At 30.9% G+C, this 25,298-nt stretch overlaps 1 protein-coding gene across 1 annotated transcript in view; it reads left to right on the forward strand.

Moving 5' to 3' along the window:
• fid (fire dancer) overlaps window positions 1-25,298 on the forward strand; it is a 104,445-nt gene that overhangs the window by 74,722 nt on the left and 4,425 nt on the right. The window contains exon 4 of the mRNA XM_065507606.1: window positions 21,527-21,937. Coding sequence (XP_065363678.1) covers window positions 21,527-21,937 — 411 coding nt within the window. The remainder of the gene's footprint in view (window positions 1-21,526; window positions 21,938-25,298) is intronic.

Raw genomic sequence — 25,298 nt, forward strand, 5'->3', positions numbered from 1 at the left:
TTTAGTTCTAGTTCAGTTCTAGTTCAGTTCTAGTTCAGTTCTAGTTCAGTTCTAGTTCAGTTCTAGTTCAGTTCTAGTTCAGTTCTAGTTCAGTTCTAGTTCAGTTCTAGTTCAGTTCTAGTTCAGTTCTAGTTCAGTTCTAGTTCAGTTCTAGTTCAGTTCTAGTTCAGTTCTAGTTCAGTTCTAGTTCAGTTCTAGTTCAGTTCTAGTTCAGTTCTAGTTCAGTTCTAGTTCAGTTCTAGTTCAGTTCTAGTTCAGTTCTAGTTCAGTTCTAGTTCAGTTCTAGTTCAGTTCTAGTTCAGTTCTAGTTCAGTTCTAGTTCAGTTCTAGTTCAGTTCTAGTTCAGTTCTAGTTCAGTTCTAGTTCAGTTCTAGTTCAGTTCTAGTTCAGTTCTAGTTCAGTTCTAGTTCAGTTCTAGTTCAGTTCTAGTTCAGTTCTAGTTCAGTTCTAGTTCAGTTCTAGTTCAGTTCTAGTTCAGTTCTAGTTCAGTTCTAGTTCAGTTCTAGTTCAGTTCTAGTTCAGTTCTAGTTCAGTTCTAGTTCAGTTCTAGTTCAGTTCTAGTTCAGTTCTAGTTCAGTTCTAGTTCAGTTCTAGTTCAGTTCTAGTTCAGTTCTAGTTCAGTTCTAGTTCAGTTCTAGTTCAGTTCTAGTTCAGTTCTAGTTCAGTTCTAGTTCAGTTCTAGTTCAGTTCTAGTTCAGTTCTAGTTCAGTTCTAGTTCAGTTCTAGTTCAGTTCTAGTTCAGTTCTAGTTCAGTTCTAGTTCAGTTCTAGTTCAGTTCCTTATTTTACTTCCTCGTAGTGTTCCTAGCAACATTCATACATTCTCACACACATAAATCCTTGTGCACTAGCATTATTATCATGATGTTGCTGATGGTATGAATTGCTTTTGTTGTTGGTAATAAAAGTTTGTAATACCAACAGCAACAGCAGCAGCAATAACAATTTTACTGCAAAAACGTATCACACAATAAAAGACACACCTTTTGTATTCCTTCAACACAAACCATACAACGAACAAACAAACAACCAGTAACAAAATAATATTTAATTGTAATTTCTTCTTTTTTTTCAACATTTTCTATTTAATCAAGGTTTTTCTTTTATGCACTCTGGCTCTTCTTCCCCATCACACAACATGTCTCCGACTGAGTTCGTTTACAATTTAAACACACATAATTGTACAACATAAATTCAATTTCAAAAGAATTAAAATCGATTGCAGGCACAATGTGCAACACAGAACGTGTGTGTGTGTGTTTGAAAGTTGTGGAAATACCTGTGCAGCTTAGTTGATAATGCAACATGGGTCAATGCGTTGCCAGTATTTAGTTCAGTGTGAATGTAGTAGATGTTGAAAAAAAGAGTGTTTTGTATGTTGTTTAAAATGTGCTAAAAGTGCAGGTAAATACTGATTAACAACAGTTTAAACTATGCTAAAAAGCATTTAATTTCCCTTAAACTTTATTACAACTACTTGCATACAGACGACATACATTCTAGCAAACATACTGATATTAGGTTAGCTCTTATTTTGAACTGTTTGGATATTCAATGGTCCCAAGAGGGTGTAAAATTGTTCTCGGTTATCGAAAATGTGATGAAGGTGTTGAACAATTGTTAATCTATTTTTGATGCTATGACATATTTAAAGTTAGAGACTTTTTTACTAACTGTTTGTAGTGTTATCAAATAGTCGGACTACATCTATATACTTTATTAAAAATAGAGAATAATAACAGGATAAAATTCGAAAATGTCGATATAAATTAAAAAAAGTCGAACAGTCGACTTTTTAAAAACCGAAAAAAGGTCGAAAAGTAGACTTTTTAAAAATTGAAAAAAAGTCGAAAAGTAGACCTTTTAAAAATCGAAAAAAAAAATCAAAAAATCGACTTTTTGTTTCAACTATAGAATGCTATAGAACTTTAAACTATAATCCAAAAACATCAAGATGTATTAAGGTTAGATTAGTTTTATTTTTAGATTAACTAATTTGATTATTAATTGGAATTTGATTTTCTAGTAAAGATCAAATGGCAATTAATAATCAGAAAAAAAGTCGAAAACTCTACTTCTTCAAAATCGGCCAAAAAGTCGAAAAGTAGACTTTTTAAAAATCGAAAATAAGTCGAAAAGCGACTTTTTGTTTCAACTATAGAACCCTATTGTGTATGTCAATACTACGAATTTTAAACTATAATCCAAAAATATCAATGTGTATTAACGTTAGATTAGTTTTGTTTTTAGATTAACTAGTAAAGATCAAATGGCAATTAATAATCAGAAAAAATCGAAAAGTCGACTTTTTAAAAATCGACAAAAGTCAAAAAGTCGACTTTTTAAAAATTGAAAAAAAGATGACTTTTTGTTTCAACTGTGGAATCCTATAGTGTATGGCAATACTACGAATTTTAAACTATAATCCAAAAACATCAACATTTATTAAGGTTAGATTAATTTTATTTTTAGATTAACTAATTTGATTATTAATTGCTATTTAATCTTCTAGTAAAGATCAAATGCAAATTAATAATCAAAAAAAAATAGAAATGTCGACTTTTTATAAATCGAAAAAAAGTCTTTAAGTCGACTTTTTGTTTCAACTATAGATATCTATTGTGTACTTCAATACTACGAAGTTTAAACTATAACCCAAAAACATCAACGTGTATTAACGTTAAATTAGTTTTATATTTAGATGTTCTAGTAAAAACTGTCTTATTATTCTAAAATTTTCAGCATTTGCTTTTTAAGTGAGGGAGAAAAATTTTAGATCTTGGAATTGTAAAAAGTGAAGAAATAGGGGCCACTGTAATATAGACATAGTTATACAGTGCACAAGTTTTTAATTGTAATTGTAGCAGGAAATGGTAAAATTGAATTGAACGCCACATTTACCCAGAAAGCTTCTACAATACATTTCAATAGGGAAGTTGTCTAAGGAGAATTATAGGAATTTAGAATTTGTTTGGTGTAAATTATAAAGTATTTGTTTGACCTCGTAGTCTTTAAAACAAAACTTTAAAATGTAATGAAGTCATTACAAATTCTGATTTGAAATTCTACGAGCTTTAAAAGCTTTTTTTCATTTTATAGGTGGCCAATTTTGATATCTTACACTGTATTATAGCAGCATGATTTCAGTTTAAATTCCCTGAAAACATGCAGCCTAACCATAAAAGAAATTTTAAAGTTAATTTTTGTTAAAGTCGACTTTATTTTAAAATAGAACTTTTGTTTTTTTCGTACCATAAGAAATATTTTAAAAAAGCTTTCAAAACTTTTTCCAACTCATACATTTAAATATGTAAATAAAAAATATTTTTCAATGAATTTTGTTTTTTTTTAATTTTTTGAAATTTCCTTTTTTTATTTACATTCATTGAAAAATATTTTCAATTATTTGAATGTATACGCTTGAAAAAGTTTTGAAGCTTTTTTCAAATAAAAACAAAAGTTCTATTTTAAAATAAAGTCGACTTTAACAAAAATTAACTTTAAAATTTCTTTCATAGTTAGGGTGAAAATGTACATAAAAGTTCAAAACTAAAAGCTTATTTTAAAATAATAAAACAACATTTTAAATTATATTTGAAATTTGTTTTATGGTACGAAATTTTAAATAATAATCAACTTTATGGACTTAAAATCGACTTTAAGGCTTTTGTGGTTAGGCAGATAAATTATCTATTTAGTAAGTTTTTTAGCTTTCTTTCAAATTATAAATATTATTTAAATAAATTCACTGAAATTTACTATTATGTGATAAGTTAGTTGATATGCTTATATTTCTGATTGCTTAGGCCAGATCATCAGCAAACCTTTTTCTAGTTTAGAATTCCTGCTGTACCTTGTATTAAATTAACTCTTTTTCTTGTTAATAAATATTCCTAATGTTTGCCTTAACTCAATTCCTGCTGGAAAAAACATCAACAGCTTTCATTAACTTCATTAAAACTGTCTCTATATCGCCCTGAGGCTACTGTCCCAGTTTTTCATCCAAGTGCATTGTTTGCTTGAGCACTCATTGTACTCTGGCACACACAAGTGGCTATGGAACATAAAGACGCTTCTGTCCGTCCCATTAGAGACAATAAAAACAACTGCATTACAGCCACAACAACCCAATCATACTTATAAGCAGTACATACTTGCTTACCCAGCAGTTCTGGGAGACTGACCCGAATACTAGTTACATAACTAGCTACGGGACTAGTACGGGACTACTCTTATGGATTACAATAATACTGTGCGATAGCTAATCCAAAGTAGTCAATGAATTGGATTCACATACCGGTTTCATAGGATCAGTTACCATGCTAGCTATCTAACTGGTTACTTGATTAGCTACATAACTAGCTATTTGACTTCAAATAGTCAGTTAAAAAGACATCTCATTTCCAATAGATTACTTCTGGCGGGAAAATAAATACTTTTTAAAGTGCAGTACATAATAAACGTTTAATGTGACTAGATTATCTGGGATATATAAAGTAACCAATTGACATTTATCTGCACTACAAAGAGCACATATGTACCTTACAAATGACCCAAAATATATAAACTGTTGACAGTGACAATTACTGTCTATAAGGGATACATTGACTACTTGCTCAACTGCTGGGTAGTTACACTGATACACATAAGTAGATACACTCTGATATTCCAACGTACATAAGTGTTAGTACATAGATCCCGATTTTAATTTCTTTTAAATGTCTGAGTGTTTTACAATCACCTACCTATACATGGTTAGATTCCCTATGACATTTCTAACTACATAACATACACTCACACACACTTACTTACACTCACGCGCCACAGAAAATACATGTACAAATAAGCTAGCATTAATGTAAATTAGGATGGCCCCAAAAAACACTGTGATTTCTAGATTAATATAATTTTTAGATATTTGTATTCTACTATTCTGCTGCCATTTTTATGATTTCAATTTGGATCAGTACTCGGCATAGAGAGAACATAAAATATTGATTATAATAACAGTTATTGATTGTGATTGTTGTTTCCTATTAGATTACTTCAAAATCAAAATATCAAATCAAAATAAAAAATAAAATAATCTTTAGATACTTATAGATTTGGATATATTTGGATAGATATGATATCCTATTTATGAATGCTATATTTTTCAAAAATGTTAAAGATATTATCAGGAAAATTATACATATGGGGGATTTCGTGTCAACTTTTAAAATCGATGTCTTCCGATCGGGAGGTAATTTTCACTAAGGTTTGATAGTAATTCAGACATATTTTTTCAACAAGATCGGTCAAGAACTCTCTGAGTTAGAGGGGGTCAAAATTTGACAAACATGTTATTTTTCTCATTCATGTAATTTATCTATTGTTCTCAGGGCCCGTAATAATTATGACATTTATAATAAAAATCACAACATAATTGTTATTTTTTGATTTTTATTTTTTTTTTTGTCAGACTTTGATTTTTATTTTTTTGCCAGAAATATATGTCAGTTTTTGATTTTTTTTTGTCAAGAATATTTGTGAGATTTTGATTTTCATTTTTTATTTTTGTACGAAATAATATTTGACAAGTAAAAATTTGGGTTAAATACAGATTAGAAAGATACTATTTAAATCAGGTTTTATTGCTGAAATCGTATGATTTGTTGAAAATTTATTAATTGTTTTTCTCGAAACAATTTTTTTTAAATTATGACGTTGCAGCAAATGAGCGATATGAAAATAAAAAATAAAAAATCAAGCATTTAAAAATCATGTTATTTTATGAAAATATATGTATGTAGTTGAAAACGATCCTATGCTTGACTTGACTACCGTATATTTTCTTGTGATGGCTTTTTTCCTTTGAAATTTCAAGAATAATTATTATTTTCGGTCCCTGATTGTTCTTAGCAAAATGTGTTCCAAATAGTTTCTTCAATCTTTAGAAAAAAAAAAAAAATTTAAAAAAAAATAAAAAATGTTTAATATTTTTTTTCCGAAATCAAAAACATTTTTGGCTTTTTTTATAAAATGGGCCCTTTTTTTCTTAAAATAGAGCTTAGATATTTTCCTTGAAGACCCATTTGGTCGCTTAGTGGGATGCGAGTGGGATATCTATCAAAATAAATGTTTTGTAACTCAAAACATGCAATTTTTTACTTTTTTTTTTGCAAAATTAAAAACTTTGTTGTCTTTTTTTTCAAAACGGATCCATTTTTTAATTTTATTTTTTGCTAAAAAAAAAGCTTAGATATTTTCCTTGAAGACCTATAAATGTTTTGTAACTCAAAACATGCAATTTTAGCAAAATCAATTTTTTTTTCCCAAAATGGGCCCTTTTTAAAATTTTGTTTTTTTGTTCAAAAGAAAGCTTGGGTCTTTTCCTTTAAGACCTATTTGGTCGCTTAGTGGGATGCGAGTGGGATATATAGTTATTTTGCTATGTTTTGTAACACAAGATATACAATTTTATTGTGGGATTGTGTCTGAATTACTATCCAATAGGTCTAAATTTGATGTAAATCCCGATCAGTCCACAAATGGCTGAGATATAAGGAAAAAAAAAACAGGACAATCTCGATTTTTTTACCTATTTTTAATCTATATATGGATTACTAAGTCATTAATATAGACAATATGGATATCTAATGATGGATATTTCAAAGACCTTTGCAATGATATAAGACCAAAGTAAGTTGGACCTACAATGGGTCAAAAATCGGAAAAAAAAATTTAACTCGAATTTTTTTTTCACCAAATGTTTTTTTTTTTCTAAATATTAAAAAAACAAAAATAAAATTTTAAAATTTAAATATTAAAAAAACAAAAATAAAATTTTAAAATTTAAACAAGATAAGAAAAATTTAAAAAAAACAATTCGAAAATTTTTTTTTCCAAAAAATAAGAAAAAACATCTTGAAAAAAAAATAAATTTTGTTTACCTAAAAATTTTATTTTGAAGTATAATTTGCTGAAGGGTATATAAGATTCGGCACAGCCGAATATATGTAGCTCTCTTAATTGTTTTTAATCTAATTGGGATATTGACTTGAAATTTTTTTTTTGTAAGACCAAAAATTAACTTAGCTCAACAAACAAAAAATTAGTTCGGAATAAATGTGGATGAAAATGTTCCTAATATTTGCAATCCTATTAAAATGTTGATACAAATTATAGTTTTATAAACTCAATAAATATGTAATAAAATCTTTATGTATTAACAAAACTCTACCTCTTCCTCAACTCAACCTTTTTTTAAATGTGCCATTCTAAATAACAAAGTGTAAACAAAACTTGTCTAAAGTTCAAAGAGAATCCCACAATTCCTAAAAATTGGAGCGAAAATCCCAAAAAATTTTATTTTTTTAAATTTTGCCCATAGGGTCCACATTTCCTTCGTGACTGGGAATATATATTAGGAATAAATAGGGAATACATCAAGGTTTCTGCTTTCCGTTTTGTGATCCCACCTATGGGGTTCTAGAACATGTGGCCCAAAGCTGAAATTTTAATAATAAACAAGTAAGAAAGTATGGTCTGTCAAGCCCGACCATATAATACCCTACACCAAGTAAAAGATGCAAAACATTTTTCTTTTAAAATTTCAATAATTTATATTTTTGAGTGATTTTCGGAAGTGGGCCTTATATGGGAGCTATGACCAATTATGGACCGATCACCATGAAATTAGGTCGTGTGATTTATGTCTATATGAAAGTTTACTATGTTGAATTTTGTGAGTATACCAACATTTCTAAGCGATTTATGCACGTTAAAGTGATTTTCGGAAGCGGGTCTATATGGGAGCTACGACTAATTATGGACCGATCGTAACAAAATTTGGTGACATGAATTTTGTATATATAAAACTTATTTGGAACGCAATTTGTGGAGATACATTTATAAATTAAACATTTATGACCGATAAAGTCCAATTTCGGAAGGACATTTGTATGGGGGCTAGGTGAAATAATGGACCGATTTCAGCCATTTTCAATAGGATTGGTCCTTGGGCCGAAAAAATAATATGTACCAAATTTGATCGAAATATCTTCAAAATTGCGACCTGTACTCTGCGTTTACATGGACAGCCAGCTAGCCAGCCGACCAGACGGACGGACGGACATCGTTTAATCGACTCAGAAAGTGATTCTAAGTCGATCGGTATACTTTAAGGTGGGTGTTAGACTAATATTTTTGGGCGTTACAAACATCTGAACAAACGCATAATACCCTCCCCACTATGGTAGTGTAGGGTATAAATAGGTGAAATTCCGAAGGGCGACAAAATAGGACATGTTTTTTATACCAAAATGTTCTCCGTAAAGATACCTTACAGAAAAACATAAAATTGTTATATATTCTTAAAGAAAGTTTTTTTTTATTAAAAACAAAGTTAAGTCACCTTTTCGCCCAAAAAACAGCAAAAATCGAGTATTTTTTTTTAATTTTTACATCGTTTATTTTTGGATCCATAATTTATGTTGTTCTAAAATCGTTGATATATTATTGGTAACTACAAAAAAAATCGAGTCCATTCGATCCAAAAGTACGACCTATGTTTTAACAAGTAAGATACAAATTTTAAATTTTTTTAGGTAAACAAAATAAATTTTTTTTTCCAAAGTAGTTTTTTTAATTTTTTGAAAAAAAATGTTTGCGAATTGTTATTTTAATTTTTTTTTTTTTGGTGAAAAAAAATTTGGGTTAAAAAATATTTTTGATCCATTATAGATTCAACTTACTATGGTCTTATATACGTCGCTGCAAAGGTCTTTGAAATATCTATCATTAGATGTCCATACTGTCTATATTAATGACTTAGTAATCCAGATATAGATCAGAAATAGGTCAAAAATCGAGGTTGTTCTGGTTTTTTCCTCATATCTCAGCAATTTTTGGACCGATTTTGCTGATTTTAAATATAAAACTTTTCGAAAGCATGTCTGACAGAATTATTGAAGATTTAGATCCCGAAGATATCTGGGGTCTTCAGAAAATTGATTTCAACAGACAGACTTAATCGGCTTAATCGACTCCAATATCTATAAGGATCCAGAATACATATACTTTATAGGGTCGGAAAATTATATTGTGGAAATTACAAACGCAATGACAAACTTATATACCCTTCTCACGAAGGTCAAGGGTAGAAAAAGGCGGACCAAAAAAAGCCATAACTTGGAAATGTTTTATATAAAATTAAAATATTAACCATATTTTTTGAGTGACCCTCCTAATATTCATACATATGTACATTCTAGTTTGTTATACAAGCTCTACTACATGGTGAATGTATCCTGATACATAAAAGTTTTGAATTTTGCCATTCATTGTGTGCCATCATGTTTATTTATGTTATTCCTCTTGTTATTCCAAACTGAGATACATGGATACATATGAATCTAAATAGGTGTATGGGTGTTTTTGCATACATACATATGTATCTATGTGTGTAGGTGTGTATCTATGTGAGTGGTAAGCATGTATCTGTGTTTGTATGTGGTTAACGACACGTGTAATGTTCTTTAATTTCTCGTTGTGATGCTGGCAACAAATCGTGCTCTTGCCACTGCAGCATGTAGCACTAACTGGCTGTATGAACAAATAGGAATATACATATTGTAGGTATGCTTGAATGTTGGTTATGTTATTGTTGCTACAACTACTGGCTGCTGTTTAGATTAGCTTGTTATTTACATTCTTTGTTTTTTTTCTCTCTCCTTTAGCTAAAAACTATAGTTTATTCCTGGCAACAACAAAAGACTCCTGATTATGTTGTACACATGTAGCATGTAACTGTATATGCTGAAGTACTAACTAACAAACTAAGTAACTAGTGTAGTTTAAAAATACTTGCTATTTAGCCCTGCGGAGTATTTTCTTTGTTTCATTACATTTCTCTTACTTCATTTGTTGTTTAACTCCTGTATGCAGATACATTCATATAGATTTCTAACTAAAGCTTGTTAACATGCTTTCTTTTCAAATGCATGTATTTGCTAAGTGCAATTAAAACAAAACACAAACAAAGTATGTAAATTCCAGATTTTTTTTTTAGTTTTATGCTGCCGGGAAACCTTAAGGATACTACTGGCTCTTTTATATAGTAAAAGTATAATTGGTAGATAGTGTAAGGGAATCCCATCTATACTGGAGGTAATTAAGTTGTGTAAAATTAACAATATTGTAATAAAGTTCTGAAGATTAGTATAAAAAGTTTACATAGCTGATTAGGGCCAATTGCCCACAAAAAATGGCCATAAATCAGGGATGGAAAATTAGAGGTTCACTTATTCTTCACACACACGCAACTATATAGAAAAGTGTTTTTGGAAGACATTTTTCTATATGACAACGTCTGTGGAAGACACTTTTCTATAGGAAATAGTCTGTGGAAGACTAAACAACATATTTAACACTATTTGTTTTATAAACCTTAATTGTCTTAACGTTTGAGTCCATCTATCTGTCTTGTTCATAAAACTCTATTAAATTTTAAAAAAAATTATAAAAAATATTAAAATTATGGCTAAAAATGTGAATTAACCTTTATGTCAAGAGCAGAACTGCTTTACGCACGTCAACAGCAACATACCTGGGTATGTTCATACGTTTTGTATGGTGAATAGCTGCCGTTAGCATAAAAATGCTAACGCTATTATTTTTTTATATTTTCTTAGAAATAGACAAAAAGTTCAAAAATTTTATGATAACCAGTTTTACCCCTACATTTAGTCAAATTTTTTTAATTAAAATTAATTTTTTATTTATTAATAGATTTTAATGAAATTTTACAGTTATATAGACTTTTCTATTAGATATAGAAAAATAAAAACAAATTTTGAAATTTATAATCAGGATTCCCGTAATTCCCAAAAAAGTTTTGAAAAATCCCAAAAATGGTATTTTTTAATTTTTTTACTATAATATCCACACCAGGAGCAGGATTATCGGGACCCTTTACAAAATAATTTAGAACATATTTGGCCATCTAAAATAGGTTACTTTATTTTGATATCGACTAAGAGATTTGAGAATTTTTGCCCTAAAATTGAATTTTACTTAAAAAAATAGGCGTTATTTGAATGGTCCTGGTCCGCTCCTTATCAACAATTTTTAAATTTATTTTCATTTAAAATATTTAATGTAAAGTTAGCTTTTCAAAAAGTATAAATTCCTAATACATCTTCTTTGAAATTTTTTATATAACTTAAAAATAAAAAAGTACTTTTTTCCCAAAAACTAGTGAAAAATCGCCTTTTTAATTTTTTTAAAATTCAAATACATATAACATTGGACTCAGTCACGCTTTTTAAATAACTCTTTTTTTGTTTGACATATACATTTGTTGGTAGTCCAATAAATTAAAAATGGAGAAAATCGGGATATATTTGGTACCGCTGTTATTAAAAATGTGGAGTAGGATGGGTAAAAACGTTGAAAAAATACTATACTTTTCAATTTTATCATTATATTTGCATGCGTTTTACTATGGATACCCAGGTATGTATGCTGTTGACGTAAGGGTGCAACTTTGTAAATGGGCTTAATTTTCCATACGGGTGATCCTATCCTAACCAAACTTGGGACAATTGGCTAGGATATCAAGAAATTTCAAGTCGATCCGAATATCCAATTAAGAGATACAGCATTTTGAAAATCCAAAACATACCCAGGTATGTTGCCGTTGACATAAAGGTTAACTCATAATTATTATTAATCATACGTCATGTTATACATTTATTCAAAATAGTCTTATTTAAACCCAAATTTAAGCCTTTTTCAAAAATAAAGTAAGAAAGTATGGTCCGTTAAGCCCGACCATATAATACCCTACACGAAGTAAATGAGCAAAATCTTTTTCATTTAAAATTTCAATAATTTATTTTCGTGAATGACTTTAGGAAGAGTGCTATGATGGGAGCTATGACTAATTATGGACCGATCGCTATGAAATTAGATCATGTTATTTATGTCTATATGAAAGTTATTGAATTTTATGTTTATACCAACATTTTTAAGAGATTTATGCTCGTTAAAGATATTTTCGAAAGTGGGTCTTATATGAGAGCTATGAGCAATTATGGACCGATCACCATGAAATTAGGTCCTGTGATTCGTGTCCACATTGAAGTTATTTATGTTGAATTTTATGTGTATACCAAAATTTTTAGGAGATTTATGCACGTTAAAGTGATTTTCGGAAGCGGGTCTTATATGGGAGCTATGACTAATTATGGATAATAAAATTTGGTGACATGAATTTCGTATATATAAAACTTATTTGGAGCAAAATCTGTAATGATACCTATATAAATTAAACATTTATGACCGATAAAGTCCAATTTCGGGAGGACATTTGTATGGGGGCTAGGTGAAATAATGAACCGATTTCTGTCAGTTTCAATAGGCTCCGTCCTTGGTTTTACCAAATTTTATCGAAATATCTTCAAAATTGCGACCTGTACTCTGCGCACAAGGTTTACATGGACAGACATCCAGCCAGCCAGCCAGCCGACCAGACAGCCAGACGGACGGACATTGTTTCTGAGTCGATCAGTATATTTTAACTCCCTAATGCTTAAGCATGCCTCAAGGCACTCATCGCAAAATGCCAATAAATGCAAATATAACTGATATTTCATTTCAAAAACTTTGTAAGCTTTTTAAAATAATTTAAGTGCTGTTTTTAGCAACTGTTACATGGGTTTTTGAAATGCAAAATAAGTTAATTGGCATTTTTGCGATGAGTGCCTTGAGTATGCTTGGTCATTAGAGGGTTAAGGTGGGTGTTAGACTAATATTTTTGGGCGTTACAAACATCTGCACAAACGCATAATACCCTCCCCACTATGGTGGTGTAGGGTATAAAAAGTGGTTTGTGTTACAATCCAAGATATTTTATATGTGATTGACAATAGATGGCCTATCTTTTGAACGAAGTTTTTGTTTTTAAAAACTTATATGTCATTTTGAAGGGTAGATATCTGTCATTTATTCTTAGTGAAAATTATAGTGAAAACAACAAAGTTTGTTTTTGTTTAAAAAATGTCAAATTTTGTGCCAACAAAGCGTCATATGCGGGAAGTTTTGCTTTACTTCTTTAATTTGCAAAAAAGTGTCGCTGAAGCACACCGATTGCCACCCAAGCTTATGGTAAATGTGTTTCATCGGTTTCAACGTGCGAGAGATGGTTTGTGCGGTTCAGAAGTGGTGATTTTGATATGGAAGACAAATATCTCCCATGCTAGCCAAAAAAGCTTGAAGACAAAGAATTGGAGGCACTACTCCATGAAGATTGTTGTAAAACTCAACAAGAGCTTGTAAAATCATTGGGAGCTACTCAAGCAGTAATTTCAAATCGTTTGCAAGCAGCAGGATTCATCCAAAAGCAGAGAAATTTAGTACAATACGAATTGAAGCCGAGAGACCTTAAAAGACAATTTTGCATATCAGAAATGCTGCTTGCATTTTTGCATCGAATCATTACTTGCGATGTAAAATGGATCCATTACGAAGGTAATGAATTCAGAAGGGTAAGTGATCGTATGTGAAACCCGGTCAACCAGCCGAATCGACACCAAAGCCAAATATCCATAACGCTTAGGTAATTCTCTGTATTTGGTGGGAGCAAAATGGTCCTATCTATTATGAGCTGTTGAAAATCTATTTGATCAGACCATCCCAGGGAACCTGTACCGAACGTAACTGATTCGATTGGAGCGAGCATTAGCCGAAAAAGCCCCAGAATATGCGACCATATATGAAACCGTAATATTCCATCATAAAAATTTTCTAACACCTTCTAATACCTGTTAAATACTATTTATAAGTAGTTGGGAAGTTTTGCCTCACATTGTCACATTGTCTCGCTCGATGAAGAACGTTCTCTCTGGGATACGCTTCACTTCATAACAGAGTAGCCGATATTGGTTTGATTCGTTCTTAACCTCAAAAGACAAGCAGTTATTTTTTCTCGGAATCCATATGTTACTAGAAAGATGGAAAAGATACCCTTGACACTTATGGTGAATATCTCAACTTGTCCATGCTTGTTTAAACCGTATCTAAAAATATCTGTATATAGTCCAGTCCTTGCCTCGTCCGACTACTATTTGTCCCGCTCGATGAAGAACGTTCTCTTTGGGATACGCTTTACTTCATAACAGAGTATTCGAAATTGGCTTGATTCGTTCTTGGCCTCATAAGATGAGCAGTTCTGCTGGTATGAAATCCATATGGGCCCAGGAAGATGGAAATAGGTCAAGGGCCAATGGCCAATACTTTGAATAAATGCAGTCTATACCTGTAAATTTGTTCTCTTGGTAAAATGTTTACGTTTACTATCACAAAAATTTATCAGGGCCCTGTTACTGAACTGAAAAATTATAAATAACTCATCTTGATTTGAATTTTCTTGTACTTGTCTGATTCACTGAGCCACTTACCTAAAACCTTCTCCTATAAATCACATTCTCTGTGTTAGTTTATACAAAACAAAATGAATTTTATAAGTTAAATGGTGAGAATTAAAGTGGCCACCTTATTTTCAGTCTCTGGCATTTTGGTTTAAATTTAAAAACAGTTTTGCTAGTGCTAGAGTAATAACACTCACTTTACTTTAAAGGCTAATTAAACTCAGCAATAATGTGTATCTGCTACATTTTCCAGATCACGTTCAAATTTGAAATGTTACAAATTGCAGCTATTAGACACCCTCAAGCATTTTGAACTGTTCTGATAACGATTCTTAAATATTTACTTCTAAAGAACATCTAAGAATGTTAAACATTAGTAAAGGTTTATAGTTATATACAATACAAGCTAACTAACTCTTTATTAAACCACTTTCATTGTCATTAAATTCATACACAAGATTTCAATACTTATTTGTTTAATATACTCTATATATGTACAAGTATCTAAGTATAGTATAGTGTAATGGCATTTATCTTACTTTCAATCTCTTACTTGTGCCATTTTCCTAGCTGCTCCATATAAACGAAAGACCATTACAATTGAACTATTTGAAATTTTGCCAAAAAAATAAAAAAAAATGGGGAAAAAACAGCAATTCAATATAGCAAAATTCAATTGAAAATCTACCCACAATGGATGTACGATTATGTTTGCATGTATTCCTATGATGTACTATATCGATAGATAGATAGATAGATGGTTTAATAATAGATTTGTTTATATAACGTATACAGTTTTATTTTTATTGTTCTAAGAACTATTTCTTTATATTATTTTTGCATTAAAGTGACAATATAAAACTCCTACGAAATAATAAATGGCAACATTTCCAATGAAAAATCAACCCAAATACATAAAAAAGAAAAGAACAGCAACAAGAAAAAGGATAAACCCGCAAGATAGACATAAAACTTACACAGTAGGATGTGAATGAATGGGTATGTGAATGAATGAAGGAATAAATGAATGAATGAATGTCTATTTGACTTGTACAGTGGGTTTCAAAATAAAATATAGAGTAGGAGGCATAGAATTGTTACTGAGAGACAAAAAACCTAAGACTGCTGCCTAAAACCTAAGTCTTGCAAGAACAATATACATGTAAATCAATGTATTTTTGTTGTGTCAGAGAGAGAACGTATGTTTAACAGATTTTACTCTCAGTTGCGCCTCTAGTTCTACTCTATGGTTTGCAGAAGTAATTTTTAGGAAATGTATAATATAAATAACTTATAGTTTGTGGAATGGCTAACGAACTAGCCACTTTACTAGCGAATAGAGGTCACTACAGATTACTTCATGAAAAAAAAAACTAGAAAATTTAAAAAAATTATTTATTTTTTTATTGAAAATAAATACATTTAGATAACATTAAAAAATCAACGATTCTTTCTTTACAACAAATTTGATATACACCTAATACCCTTTTTACACAGAAACTTATTTTGTGCTAAAAGAGGATGAGGTGTAGTGCAAAATCAGAATCACAATTTTATTACTCCATGTCTTAATATTCCATTCCGATCGAAAGTGGATTTTATTCCTCATTTTGCTTCATTTCGAAAATTTCATGCGGAATGAAACCACTTTCAGTTTTCAAAGTTTAATTGATATTCGTTTGTAATTATTTGTCTTTCTTTACCAAAAACTTGACTTTTGTTTTAATACAAAAAACATTGCCAAACTAAATTTGGAAGTTCAGAATTATAAACTATTTTGGGAACTGACAAAATCAAACGGAATCTGAAGAAGCTAAAACAAAATCTATCGGAATAATAACTTTGGCATTGAAACCATTCCGAACCATTCCTGTGACAGGCCTGACTGAGTCAGCACTACTAAAAAGTATTTAACCCTCTAATGCTTAAGCATGCCTCAAGGCACTCATCGCAAAATGCCAATAAATGCAAATATAACTGATATTTCAATTCAAAAACTTTGAAAGCTTTTTAAAATAATTTAAGTGCGTTTTTTAGCAACTGTTACATGAGTTTTTGAAATGCAAAATCTGTTTTGCATTTATTGGCATTTTTGCATTGAATGAATGCCTTGGATTAGAGGGTTAAGAATTTTAAAATGTAAACACATATAGACCTTCTCTTGAAAAAAGTTGTTACAGCTACTTTATCAAAATAAATTTCGATTTGTTATAAGACACCATTTTGAATTAAAACTAACTGTAGTTGGGTCAGACCGAAGGACCAAAATGTCTAATTTTTATGATAAATACTAAAATTTGAGGGATTTATTTAAATGTTTAGCTTTTATTTTGAAACATTTGTATAATATAAATTTATTCAAAGTATTGACCATTGTTAGCTATGAACTTTTCCCATCTTTCTGGCAACATATGGATTCCGAGCCAAAAAAAACTGCTCATCTTTTGAAGCCAAGAACGAATCAATCCAATTTCGAATACTCTGTTATGAAGTGAAGCGTATCACAGAGAGAGCGCTCTGTATCAATCGAAACAAATAGTTGTGGCCCAGCGTTGTCATGATGGAATATTATGGTCGTAAATTCTGGTCGATTCAGACTAGGGATGCCAATCCCGAAAATCCCGGGATCGGGATTTCCCGAATCCCGGGATTTGTGAAAAAGAATCCCGTGATTTTTCGGGATTAACAAATCCCGAAATATTATGAGATTTTTGATATTTTAGGAAGATTTTTGAAGCACCCAAAATACTTAGAAATCTAAATTTCAGCATATTTTTTATAATACTAATCTCGCTTCAAATCCAAACGCAGCCAGATTTTTTTCATTTGAATCGGAGAGCAGCACGTCTCCCTTGCATTAACAGGCTTTTACACAATTTACACTTTTACGAAATTTATGTTCAAGTTATTTTCTAAAGGGGACTAGGGGCAAATGTAGCCCGATTTCCGCAGTACTTTACAGTATAATTTCAGAGTACTTACAACTTATTTTGTGCAAAATTTTATAAGGATTGCCTCATAATCAAGATATTTATGACTGCTCAAACAGTACTCCGGGGGACAATTGTATGGAGCTAGGGGAAATCATGGACCATTTTATTTTAATTTAACGCATTAGTTTTTGATTTGTTATGTTTTTACTTAAATATATTAATGAAATAATAGTTTTTATTGTTGAATTTGATGTTTTTGACGTTTAACTAAAATCCCGAAGTCCCGAAAAATCCCGAAATACCGAAAAATCCCGGGATCCCGAAAAATCCCGGGATCCCGAAAAATACCGGGGTCCCGAAAAATACCGGGATCCCGGGATTTACATTTCTAAAATCCCGAATCCCGGGATTTGTAAAACCCAGTCCCGTTTGGCATCCCTAATTCAGACGATACAGATTCGCTGTGATAGTCTGGTCAGGTTTCAGCAGCTCACCCAATCCCACCAAATACGGATAATAACCTTAACGCCATGGATATTTGGCTTTGGTGTCGGTTCGGCTTCACATACGATCTCTTACGCTTCAGATGGATTAATTGGATCGTAGTCGTATGGGGCACGGTCTGGACTCTAAAGCGGGTTAAGCAAAACTTCCCAACCACTTCATTCTAAATACTTTTTAACAGGTATTGCAACATGTTGTTGTAATTGTATAAATAACTTCTATTAAAATTGTTTGTTAGATTAACCTACATTTTTTTAAAAAAAATTATGATACGACCGACCCTGATATATTTGTAGAAAATTTTGTCACATCTTGTAAAAAAGTTTCAATTTGGGTTTAAATAAGACTATTTGAAATAAATGTATAACATGACGTATGATTAATAATAATTATGAGTTATTTCTAATATAATACAATTTCTAAAACGTTTGGAAAAAATAAAATTTGGTTTCTCATAAGACATTGTTTTGTTTTAGAACTTTACTAGACTAAATTTACTGATTTACTAGACTAAAGGATCAAAAATTACTTTTATAAAAAATCTAGTTTTATTAAAATTGTTTTTGATTAACATATATTTGGGGTATTCACACGGTCTACTATTTGGTCATATTGTCATAATGTCCTAATGTTTAAACAAATCTTTGTTGTGTTTTGTCATAAAATAATACTTTTTTATGGTTTAAAACACAACAACAACTATTATAATATATTAGGACATTATGACAATATGACTAATAGCAGACCATGTGAATACCGCAATTATGTATAGAAAAGTATTTTACATTTGTATAAAATTTCTTGGATTCTTAAATAAGAATATTTTAAATAAATAATCATGAGTTATTTTACATTTTTAGTCAGTTATGTTTATATTTTAGTTAAAATCTTTAAAATTATAAAAGCTTTTTAAGGCAATTAATGTTTAGAAAATAAAAATTGAAAAGATTTGGGGTTTGAACTAATTTATAGTTTTAAAAATTATGCAAAAATATTATAAATTTTTTTATAAAAAATCTGATGTCTTGTAATTGTTTTGCAGTATCAACAAATTTTATTAAAACTTGAGTTTGATTAAGCGAAATACTTTTAAATTTATGATAAGAGAGTCGTATATCTATAGAAAAATAATTAAAATTTATATAAAATGAGTTGGATTTTAATATAAACCACTTTTAAAATTTTAAAAAGGCTTCAATTTGGGTTAAATAACACTATTTTAAATTAATGTATAACATGGCGTATGATTAATAATAATTATGAGTCATTTTACATTAGATAAGTTTGTTCAAATTTTAATACAGTTTTATTATCAAGACTTGCAGCTTAGTAGCTGTTTGATTGATGGACTCTAGATTAACACAATTAAGGTTTAGAAAACAAATATTGAAAAGATTTGGTATTTAAACTAATAAGGATTGTATTTGATTAAATATTTTGTTTAAAGTTTTAAAAAAATTATGCAAAAATATTATAAATTTTATCAGAAAAATTATGCTGTGCTGGAATTGTATTGCAACAACTTTTTCAACAACTTTTATTAAAATTTAGGTTTCATTAAGGTGAATACTTTTAAATTTATGATACGTCTATAGAAAAATAGTACACATTTGTATTAAACGTCGTGGATATGTTACAATCCAAACACATTTTAAATTACAAAAAATTTAAATTTGCCTTTACATAAGACAACTTATTTTAAATAAATGTACAACATGACGTATAATTAATAATAATTATGACTTATTTAAAATTTTGTAGTCAATACTTATGAGTTATTTTTGCAAATATTTTTAAAAATTAAATTAGTAGTTATAGTAGCTGTTGGATTACTGAACTCTCTAAGGTTAAGATAATTAAGGTTAGGAAAAAAATATTGAAAAGATTTGAACTAATAAACTTTTATTAAAATTGTGTTCGATTAGACGATTTTTTTTTTAATTTATGATTCGGTTCTCGTCTTTGTATTAACAATTATTTCTCATTTGTATAAAATGTCTTGGATTCTAACATAAACCACTTTTTAAATTTTCAATTTGCCTTTAAAAAAGACTATTTTAATTAAATGTAAACATGGCGTATGATTAATAATAATTATGATTTATTTTAAATGTTTAGCAATTACTGTGATATCTTTGTTAATATTTTAAAAAATTAAAGTGGATTTTATAATTAAGACTTGCGGCTTGATTATGACATCATAATCATGGTTCTTTTAGCCTAAGATGACTGATACCGTCACCCAGAACTGTTGGAGTGTTTCTGAAATAACTGTGGGACATTAAAGGGCTAAGTGATCCCAAGATAGACCAGTCGATAGTATGCTGGACTATTAATCTGAGGGTTGCAGGTTCGATTCCCATCAGAGACTCTGGGTGTATCTGCAGACAAGCAAAACGCTTCGCAGTTTGTGTTGGTTACAAAAAAATAAGACCAATTTGGTCTTAAGTAATCATCAAATGGTACAATATATAAATGGTATCATACTATTAAACAATCTAACGTATCTCTGTTATTTTAGAAACAGTAAAGCACAGTTAGATTCAAACCGAGTAATGAAAAATACAAAAACCATATGAAGTATTGGCTTTTCACTACAAATGAGCCTTCAATAAATAACAATCGAATAAAAAAAGTGCAAATTAACCAAACTATAGATAAATTTGGTCCTAAGTAGTCAATCAATGGTACAGTTGTTACATAAGAACCAATATCTTAATCAGTCTAAACATTCTCTTTCCACCAAGATACAGATCCTAACGGAAACAATCATTTACCTAATCTGAAAAGTAAATCCCAACAAATCAAGTCATAAAAATGGTCTTTATTCCAAAATTAAACAAAAACTTGTTAACTGACTACATAATAGTTAACATGGGGACAGCAAAGTGTCAATTGGTCCCAAAATAAATAAATTTGTTCCGGTCATATGACAGGCTCTTGAACTGCAAATATGCTGCTGCTTTAACACGAAAAGAACTAGTGGTGTCAACTGGCTACACAATAGTTAACATAGGGATAGTAAAGGGACAACTATCTCGAAAAGTATTAGAAAAACAGGGTTTTTTAACACCAAAAGAACTGGAGGATTCTCTGTACAAATGTGAGATTTGTGAATATGATTTGTGTAAATAATAAGCAATACAACGACAACAACAAAAGTAAAACTTTTCATTGCACATATACTAAAAGCGGAAACGGATGTCCCTTAGCTTGAAGCAATGTTCAAATTCCCATATGGTTAGAAGAATGGAAAAACTAGCAAGAAAACAAGTTGGAAAGTGTATATAGAAACACAAATGAAGTTATTTTTTAAAAAGTTTAAATAATTCAAACCCACACAAACGCTCACTCATATGCATATACAAAAAAAAAAGCTATTTGCTAAGGAAATGTGTGTGTGGGAAGTGCATTCATTCATTCTTTTTCTACAAAAATCCCCCTTAGGTTTGTGTCACACTCTTGTCCTTTTTTTTTGGTTTGTCCCTCCATTACATACAAGTGTCTCCTATTATGTTGTTAGTGTTGTATTATTTATATGCATACACTCTCATTTTACTCGCTTTAATTAGCTTGACATTAAAATATGTGCAAGCATGCTTCTACATGCTCAACATTCAATTCAATTTATTTTTATTCTATTCTATTTTCCACTTTCATTTTTGTTTTTTCTTTGTAGGTTGCACTATGTGACAATCTTGAATTACCCTTCCGGGATGAATCATTTGATGCTGTTCTCTCCATAGCTGTGGTACATCATTTTGCCACCACTGAGCGCCGGGTAAATGCCTTGAGGGAGTTGGCTCGCATTTTGCGTATTGGTGGCAGGGTGGTTATTACTGTGTGGGCTTTGGAACAACGTCATAGACGTTTTGAGTCGCAAGATGTACTGATACCCTGGCAACCGCCTAAAAATCGTAATTTCAACTATTCGGATGAGGAAGATGATGAGGACTTTTTGCCGCCGTATCATGCGTACACAGAGGATTCAACGAATTCCAGTCGTTCGGCTGGAGATGGTGATAGTTCGAGTTTGTCTTCGTCGTCGCCGGGCGAGTCGTGTTACAGTTTTGTTCGCCGGGCCATACAGGTAAGTTTGGGAGCTTAAATCACTAAAATTTTAATTTACAGATTTTATTAAAGTTTCTAGAAGCTTTTCTAAGAATTTAAAAAAAAAAAAAACATAATAGTTTTGAGATATGGCAACCTCAGTGCAAATAAATTAATGACGTCATCAGCTTGGTAAATTTTGAAGTATTTAATGCTACATTTCATTTCTAACCTTTTGAAATTAAACACCTGAAAAACGTCATTGTGATCTTGAAATGCGGCGAATAAAAAAAAGATGAAGTTTTTCATCTTCAAGATCAAAATCGCAAAAAACTTTAAAAAATTCGATTTTTTTTACCTTTTTCCCCTGTTCAGGTCCATAGGTAGCAAACCGTTCAAAATTCAAGGAAACAATCGACTACAAAAATGTACCTAAGATCTCAGTAAACAACTTTCTAGAACATATTGTTACGAAATTGTACTTGAATTCAAATTTAACGATTTTAACGGCTGATTTAAAAGTAGCCTAATGCTTTCAAATAACAGTGCTGTAATAGCAAACTGTAACATATCTGTGGGCATTATTAACATTGAAATAAAAGCTTTCAGTTGACCATTGATCGTAAGTTGGCAACGCTGTTTGCTGCGACCGTATATTCGAATTCGAATATTCAGTTAAAGAACATTGTAGAAAGTATACCACAGATGGCGTATGTATTAGAAACCTCTAGACAGTTAAAGAGAAATCTAGAGTACAGATGGCAGTGTTATAAATAGTGGCAGAGGTTGCAGTCGTTAGTGAGTTTATCAGAGACGCTTTTCAAACAAACATCAACTGAGTGCTGTGTTTTTCAAGTGAATTCGTGTACATTATAAAGTGTGCCTGTATTTCTGCGAATTTATAAACGTGTATAAAAAACATTGAGTGACTATTTAATTCTGTTGTTGTATATTTTAAATAAATAAAAGCCGTTTAGTAGTTTAAAACTTGTATTAAACTACTAAACGGCTTTTATTTGCAATCAAAAGTATCCGGTTTATTTAAAGGAAATTAAGAAACGTTTTGAAAAGGTTAAAACGTAACAATATGAACTTCCTAGGAATGATTCTTAACACCGTTTATGTAGGTCAATATAAGATAGTAAGAATAAACTAAACTATTATAAATTAAAGCATACTTATAGGCAGCTTTAAAAAAATTATTTCAAATATTTTAAAATTGTTTGCGATTTTGATGATTTTGATTTTGAAGATGAAGTTTTTTTGATTTTATATGTTCACAATTTGTGTGCTTTATGACAAGGGCTACAACTTTGCCTCGGATCACAATGGGCCACAGGGCCTCCGAGTGAACTCGCTAAATTGCGAGCAACCCACGTAACCTAACCTTGCCTCGGAGAGTAAATCAAAATTCCGAACTATTTGCAAGATATGACCCTGAGAAAATTATTACTTTTTGGCAAAAATTACACCCAGGCCCCAAATCTTTGGGGGCCCATAAAAAACATGCATGACTTTGGGCAAAACTGGTCTTTTATCACGTAGTGGTGTCCGTATATGGTTATATTTCCATGATTAAAAAAAAATACACACATTGTATTCCAAGATCTTCAAGTGACTTATAGAAACATTTTTACAAATTACATGAATCTTTTAAGACGATTTTCCAAATACAACCATAATCTTAGTTCGAACTTTGTGAAGGTTGTTCCTAACCAATTGTGGTTCCACAAAACATCTCTCTTATACGGCAACTATTATTGCAAGATCTTCAAGTGATATTCAAGGACATTTTTATAAATAACAAGGATCAGTCAAAATGATTTTCTAAATTCAACCATAGTATACGTTTGGTCTAGAACGAACTTTGCGAAGGTCGTCCAAAGTCGGTAGCTAGTTCACAAAACATCGCTGCTGTACGGAAACATGCAGGGCCATCTTGTTTCTCTAGAATTTTCTTAATAATGGTCTATTGTTGTTCCATAAATTGTCCCTACAGTACAAAAACTGATATTGCAAGATTCTTCAAGTAATTTATAGGAAAATTTTTAACAATTTACATGACAATCACCTTAAAAAGAAAGCGCGTACTCATATCCAGTGAAATCTTGTAAAAACTTCATCACATGTCTTCAAAAAACTTGTAAGAGTTCGTGAAATTCGACTGATTATGCATTTATAACTAATTATGAATTTATGAGTTTTCCAAAATCACATATTTAAGCATATCGCATTCTGGAAGAATAAAAGTCTACCCGACAAATTGAAAGAAGATATAAACATGGTGTAGTGTTTAATGTGCTGGCCTACAAAACCAAACACCCCAGGTTAGATCCCTGGCAGAGGATCAAAAATGTTCATCATGGTTTTGAGTTTTTGAGTTTTTAAAAAGTAACACCCTCTAAACATTCCATCCAAGAAGACCCCTGACCTTCCCTCCCCCTGGAAAAGAGCATAACATCATGGTAAAGGTCAGACAGCCCGCCACGATTAGCAAGGTTCCCCACCACTACACCAAATACACAGAGGGCGTTGTTTCTAGGCAACGAAAGATGGCGGCCCCATTATCCTAGACCAGCTACAGCAGACCAATCATCTACTTAGTTGGAACAACAACCGATTAACGAAACTGATACAAGACAAATATAACAATAGAATGGATCTTATGGCAACATCGTACATGTATCGCAGAACCCGCTACAGCAGACCAATCATCTACTTTGCTGGAACAACAACCGCTTAACGAAACTGATACAAAATAACAATAAAAAAATACTGGATCTAATGGCAATATCGTACATGGAGACGCTCGATACTCCAATAAAAGAGTACAATCATACATGGGAATTATGTGAAAAAATAACTAATCGTATAAGAGATGCTCTGTGGAAGCCAAATGCCCCCAAGAGGGTTAATGGAGAAAAAAAAATATTTTGTTTTGCACAAATAATCCCAAAAGAAACTCATACAAATTGATATTGCCACTGGGACAAGAACACATAGGATTTAGGACACACAAAACCACTATCGATCATATAAAGAGTCCAAGCGATATCGTCGATCAAGCTGTGGAACGTCGAACACTACTTTCTCAATCTGTACTTTACTGATTTCGGGAAAGCATTAGAAAAACTAAATCATGTGATTTGAAGCGCCTTGAAATATAGATATGTCTATTTACCAGAACGCCAAATGTCGAGTTAAACAAGAACAAATGTGGAATAAAGTAATGAAGTTGGAAACTAGAGTCCGACAGTGTTGCATTATATTTCCCCTGAAATAGCCTTCTTCACAGTGGCAAAGGAATAACATGGGGATTGTAATATTTGCCTTCTAGAAAACAGGTTCCCAAATCTGTGAAACATGTCAGAAGCATTCGTTGCTACAAGCCAGAAAATAAA

The sequence above is a fragment of the Calliphora vicina genome, chromosome 1, assembly GCF_958450345.1.
Source record: "Calliphora vicina chromosome 1, idCalVici1.1, whole genome shotgun sequence".
Lineage (NCBI taxonomy): Eukaryota > Metazoa > Arthropoda > Insecta > Diptera > Calliphoridae > Calliphora > Calliphora vicina.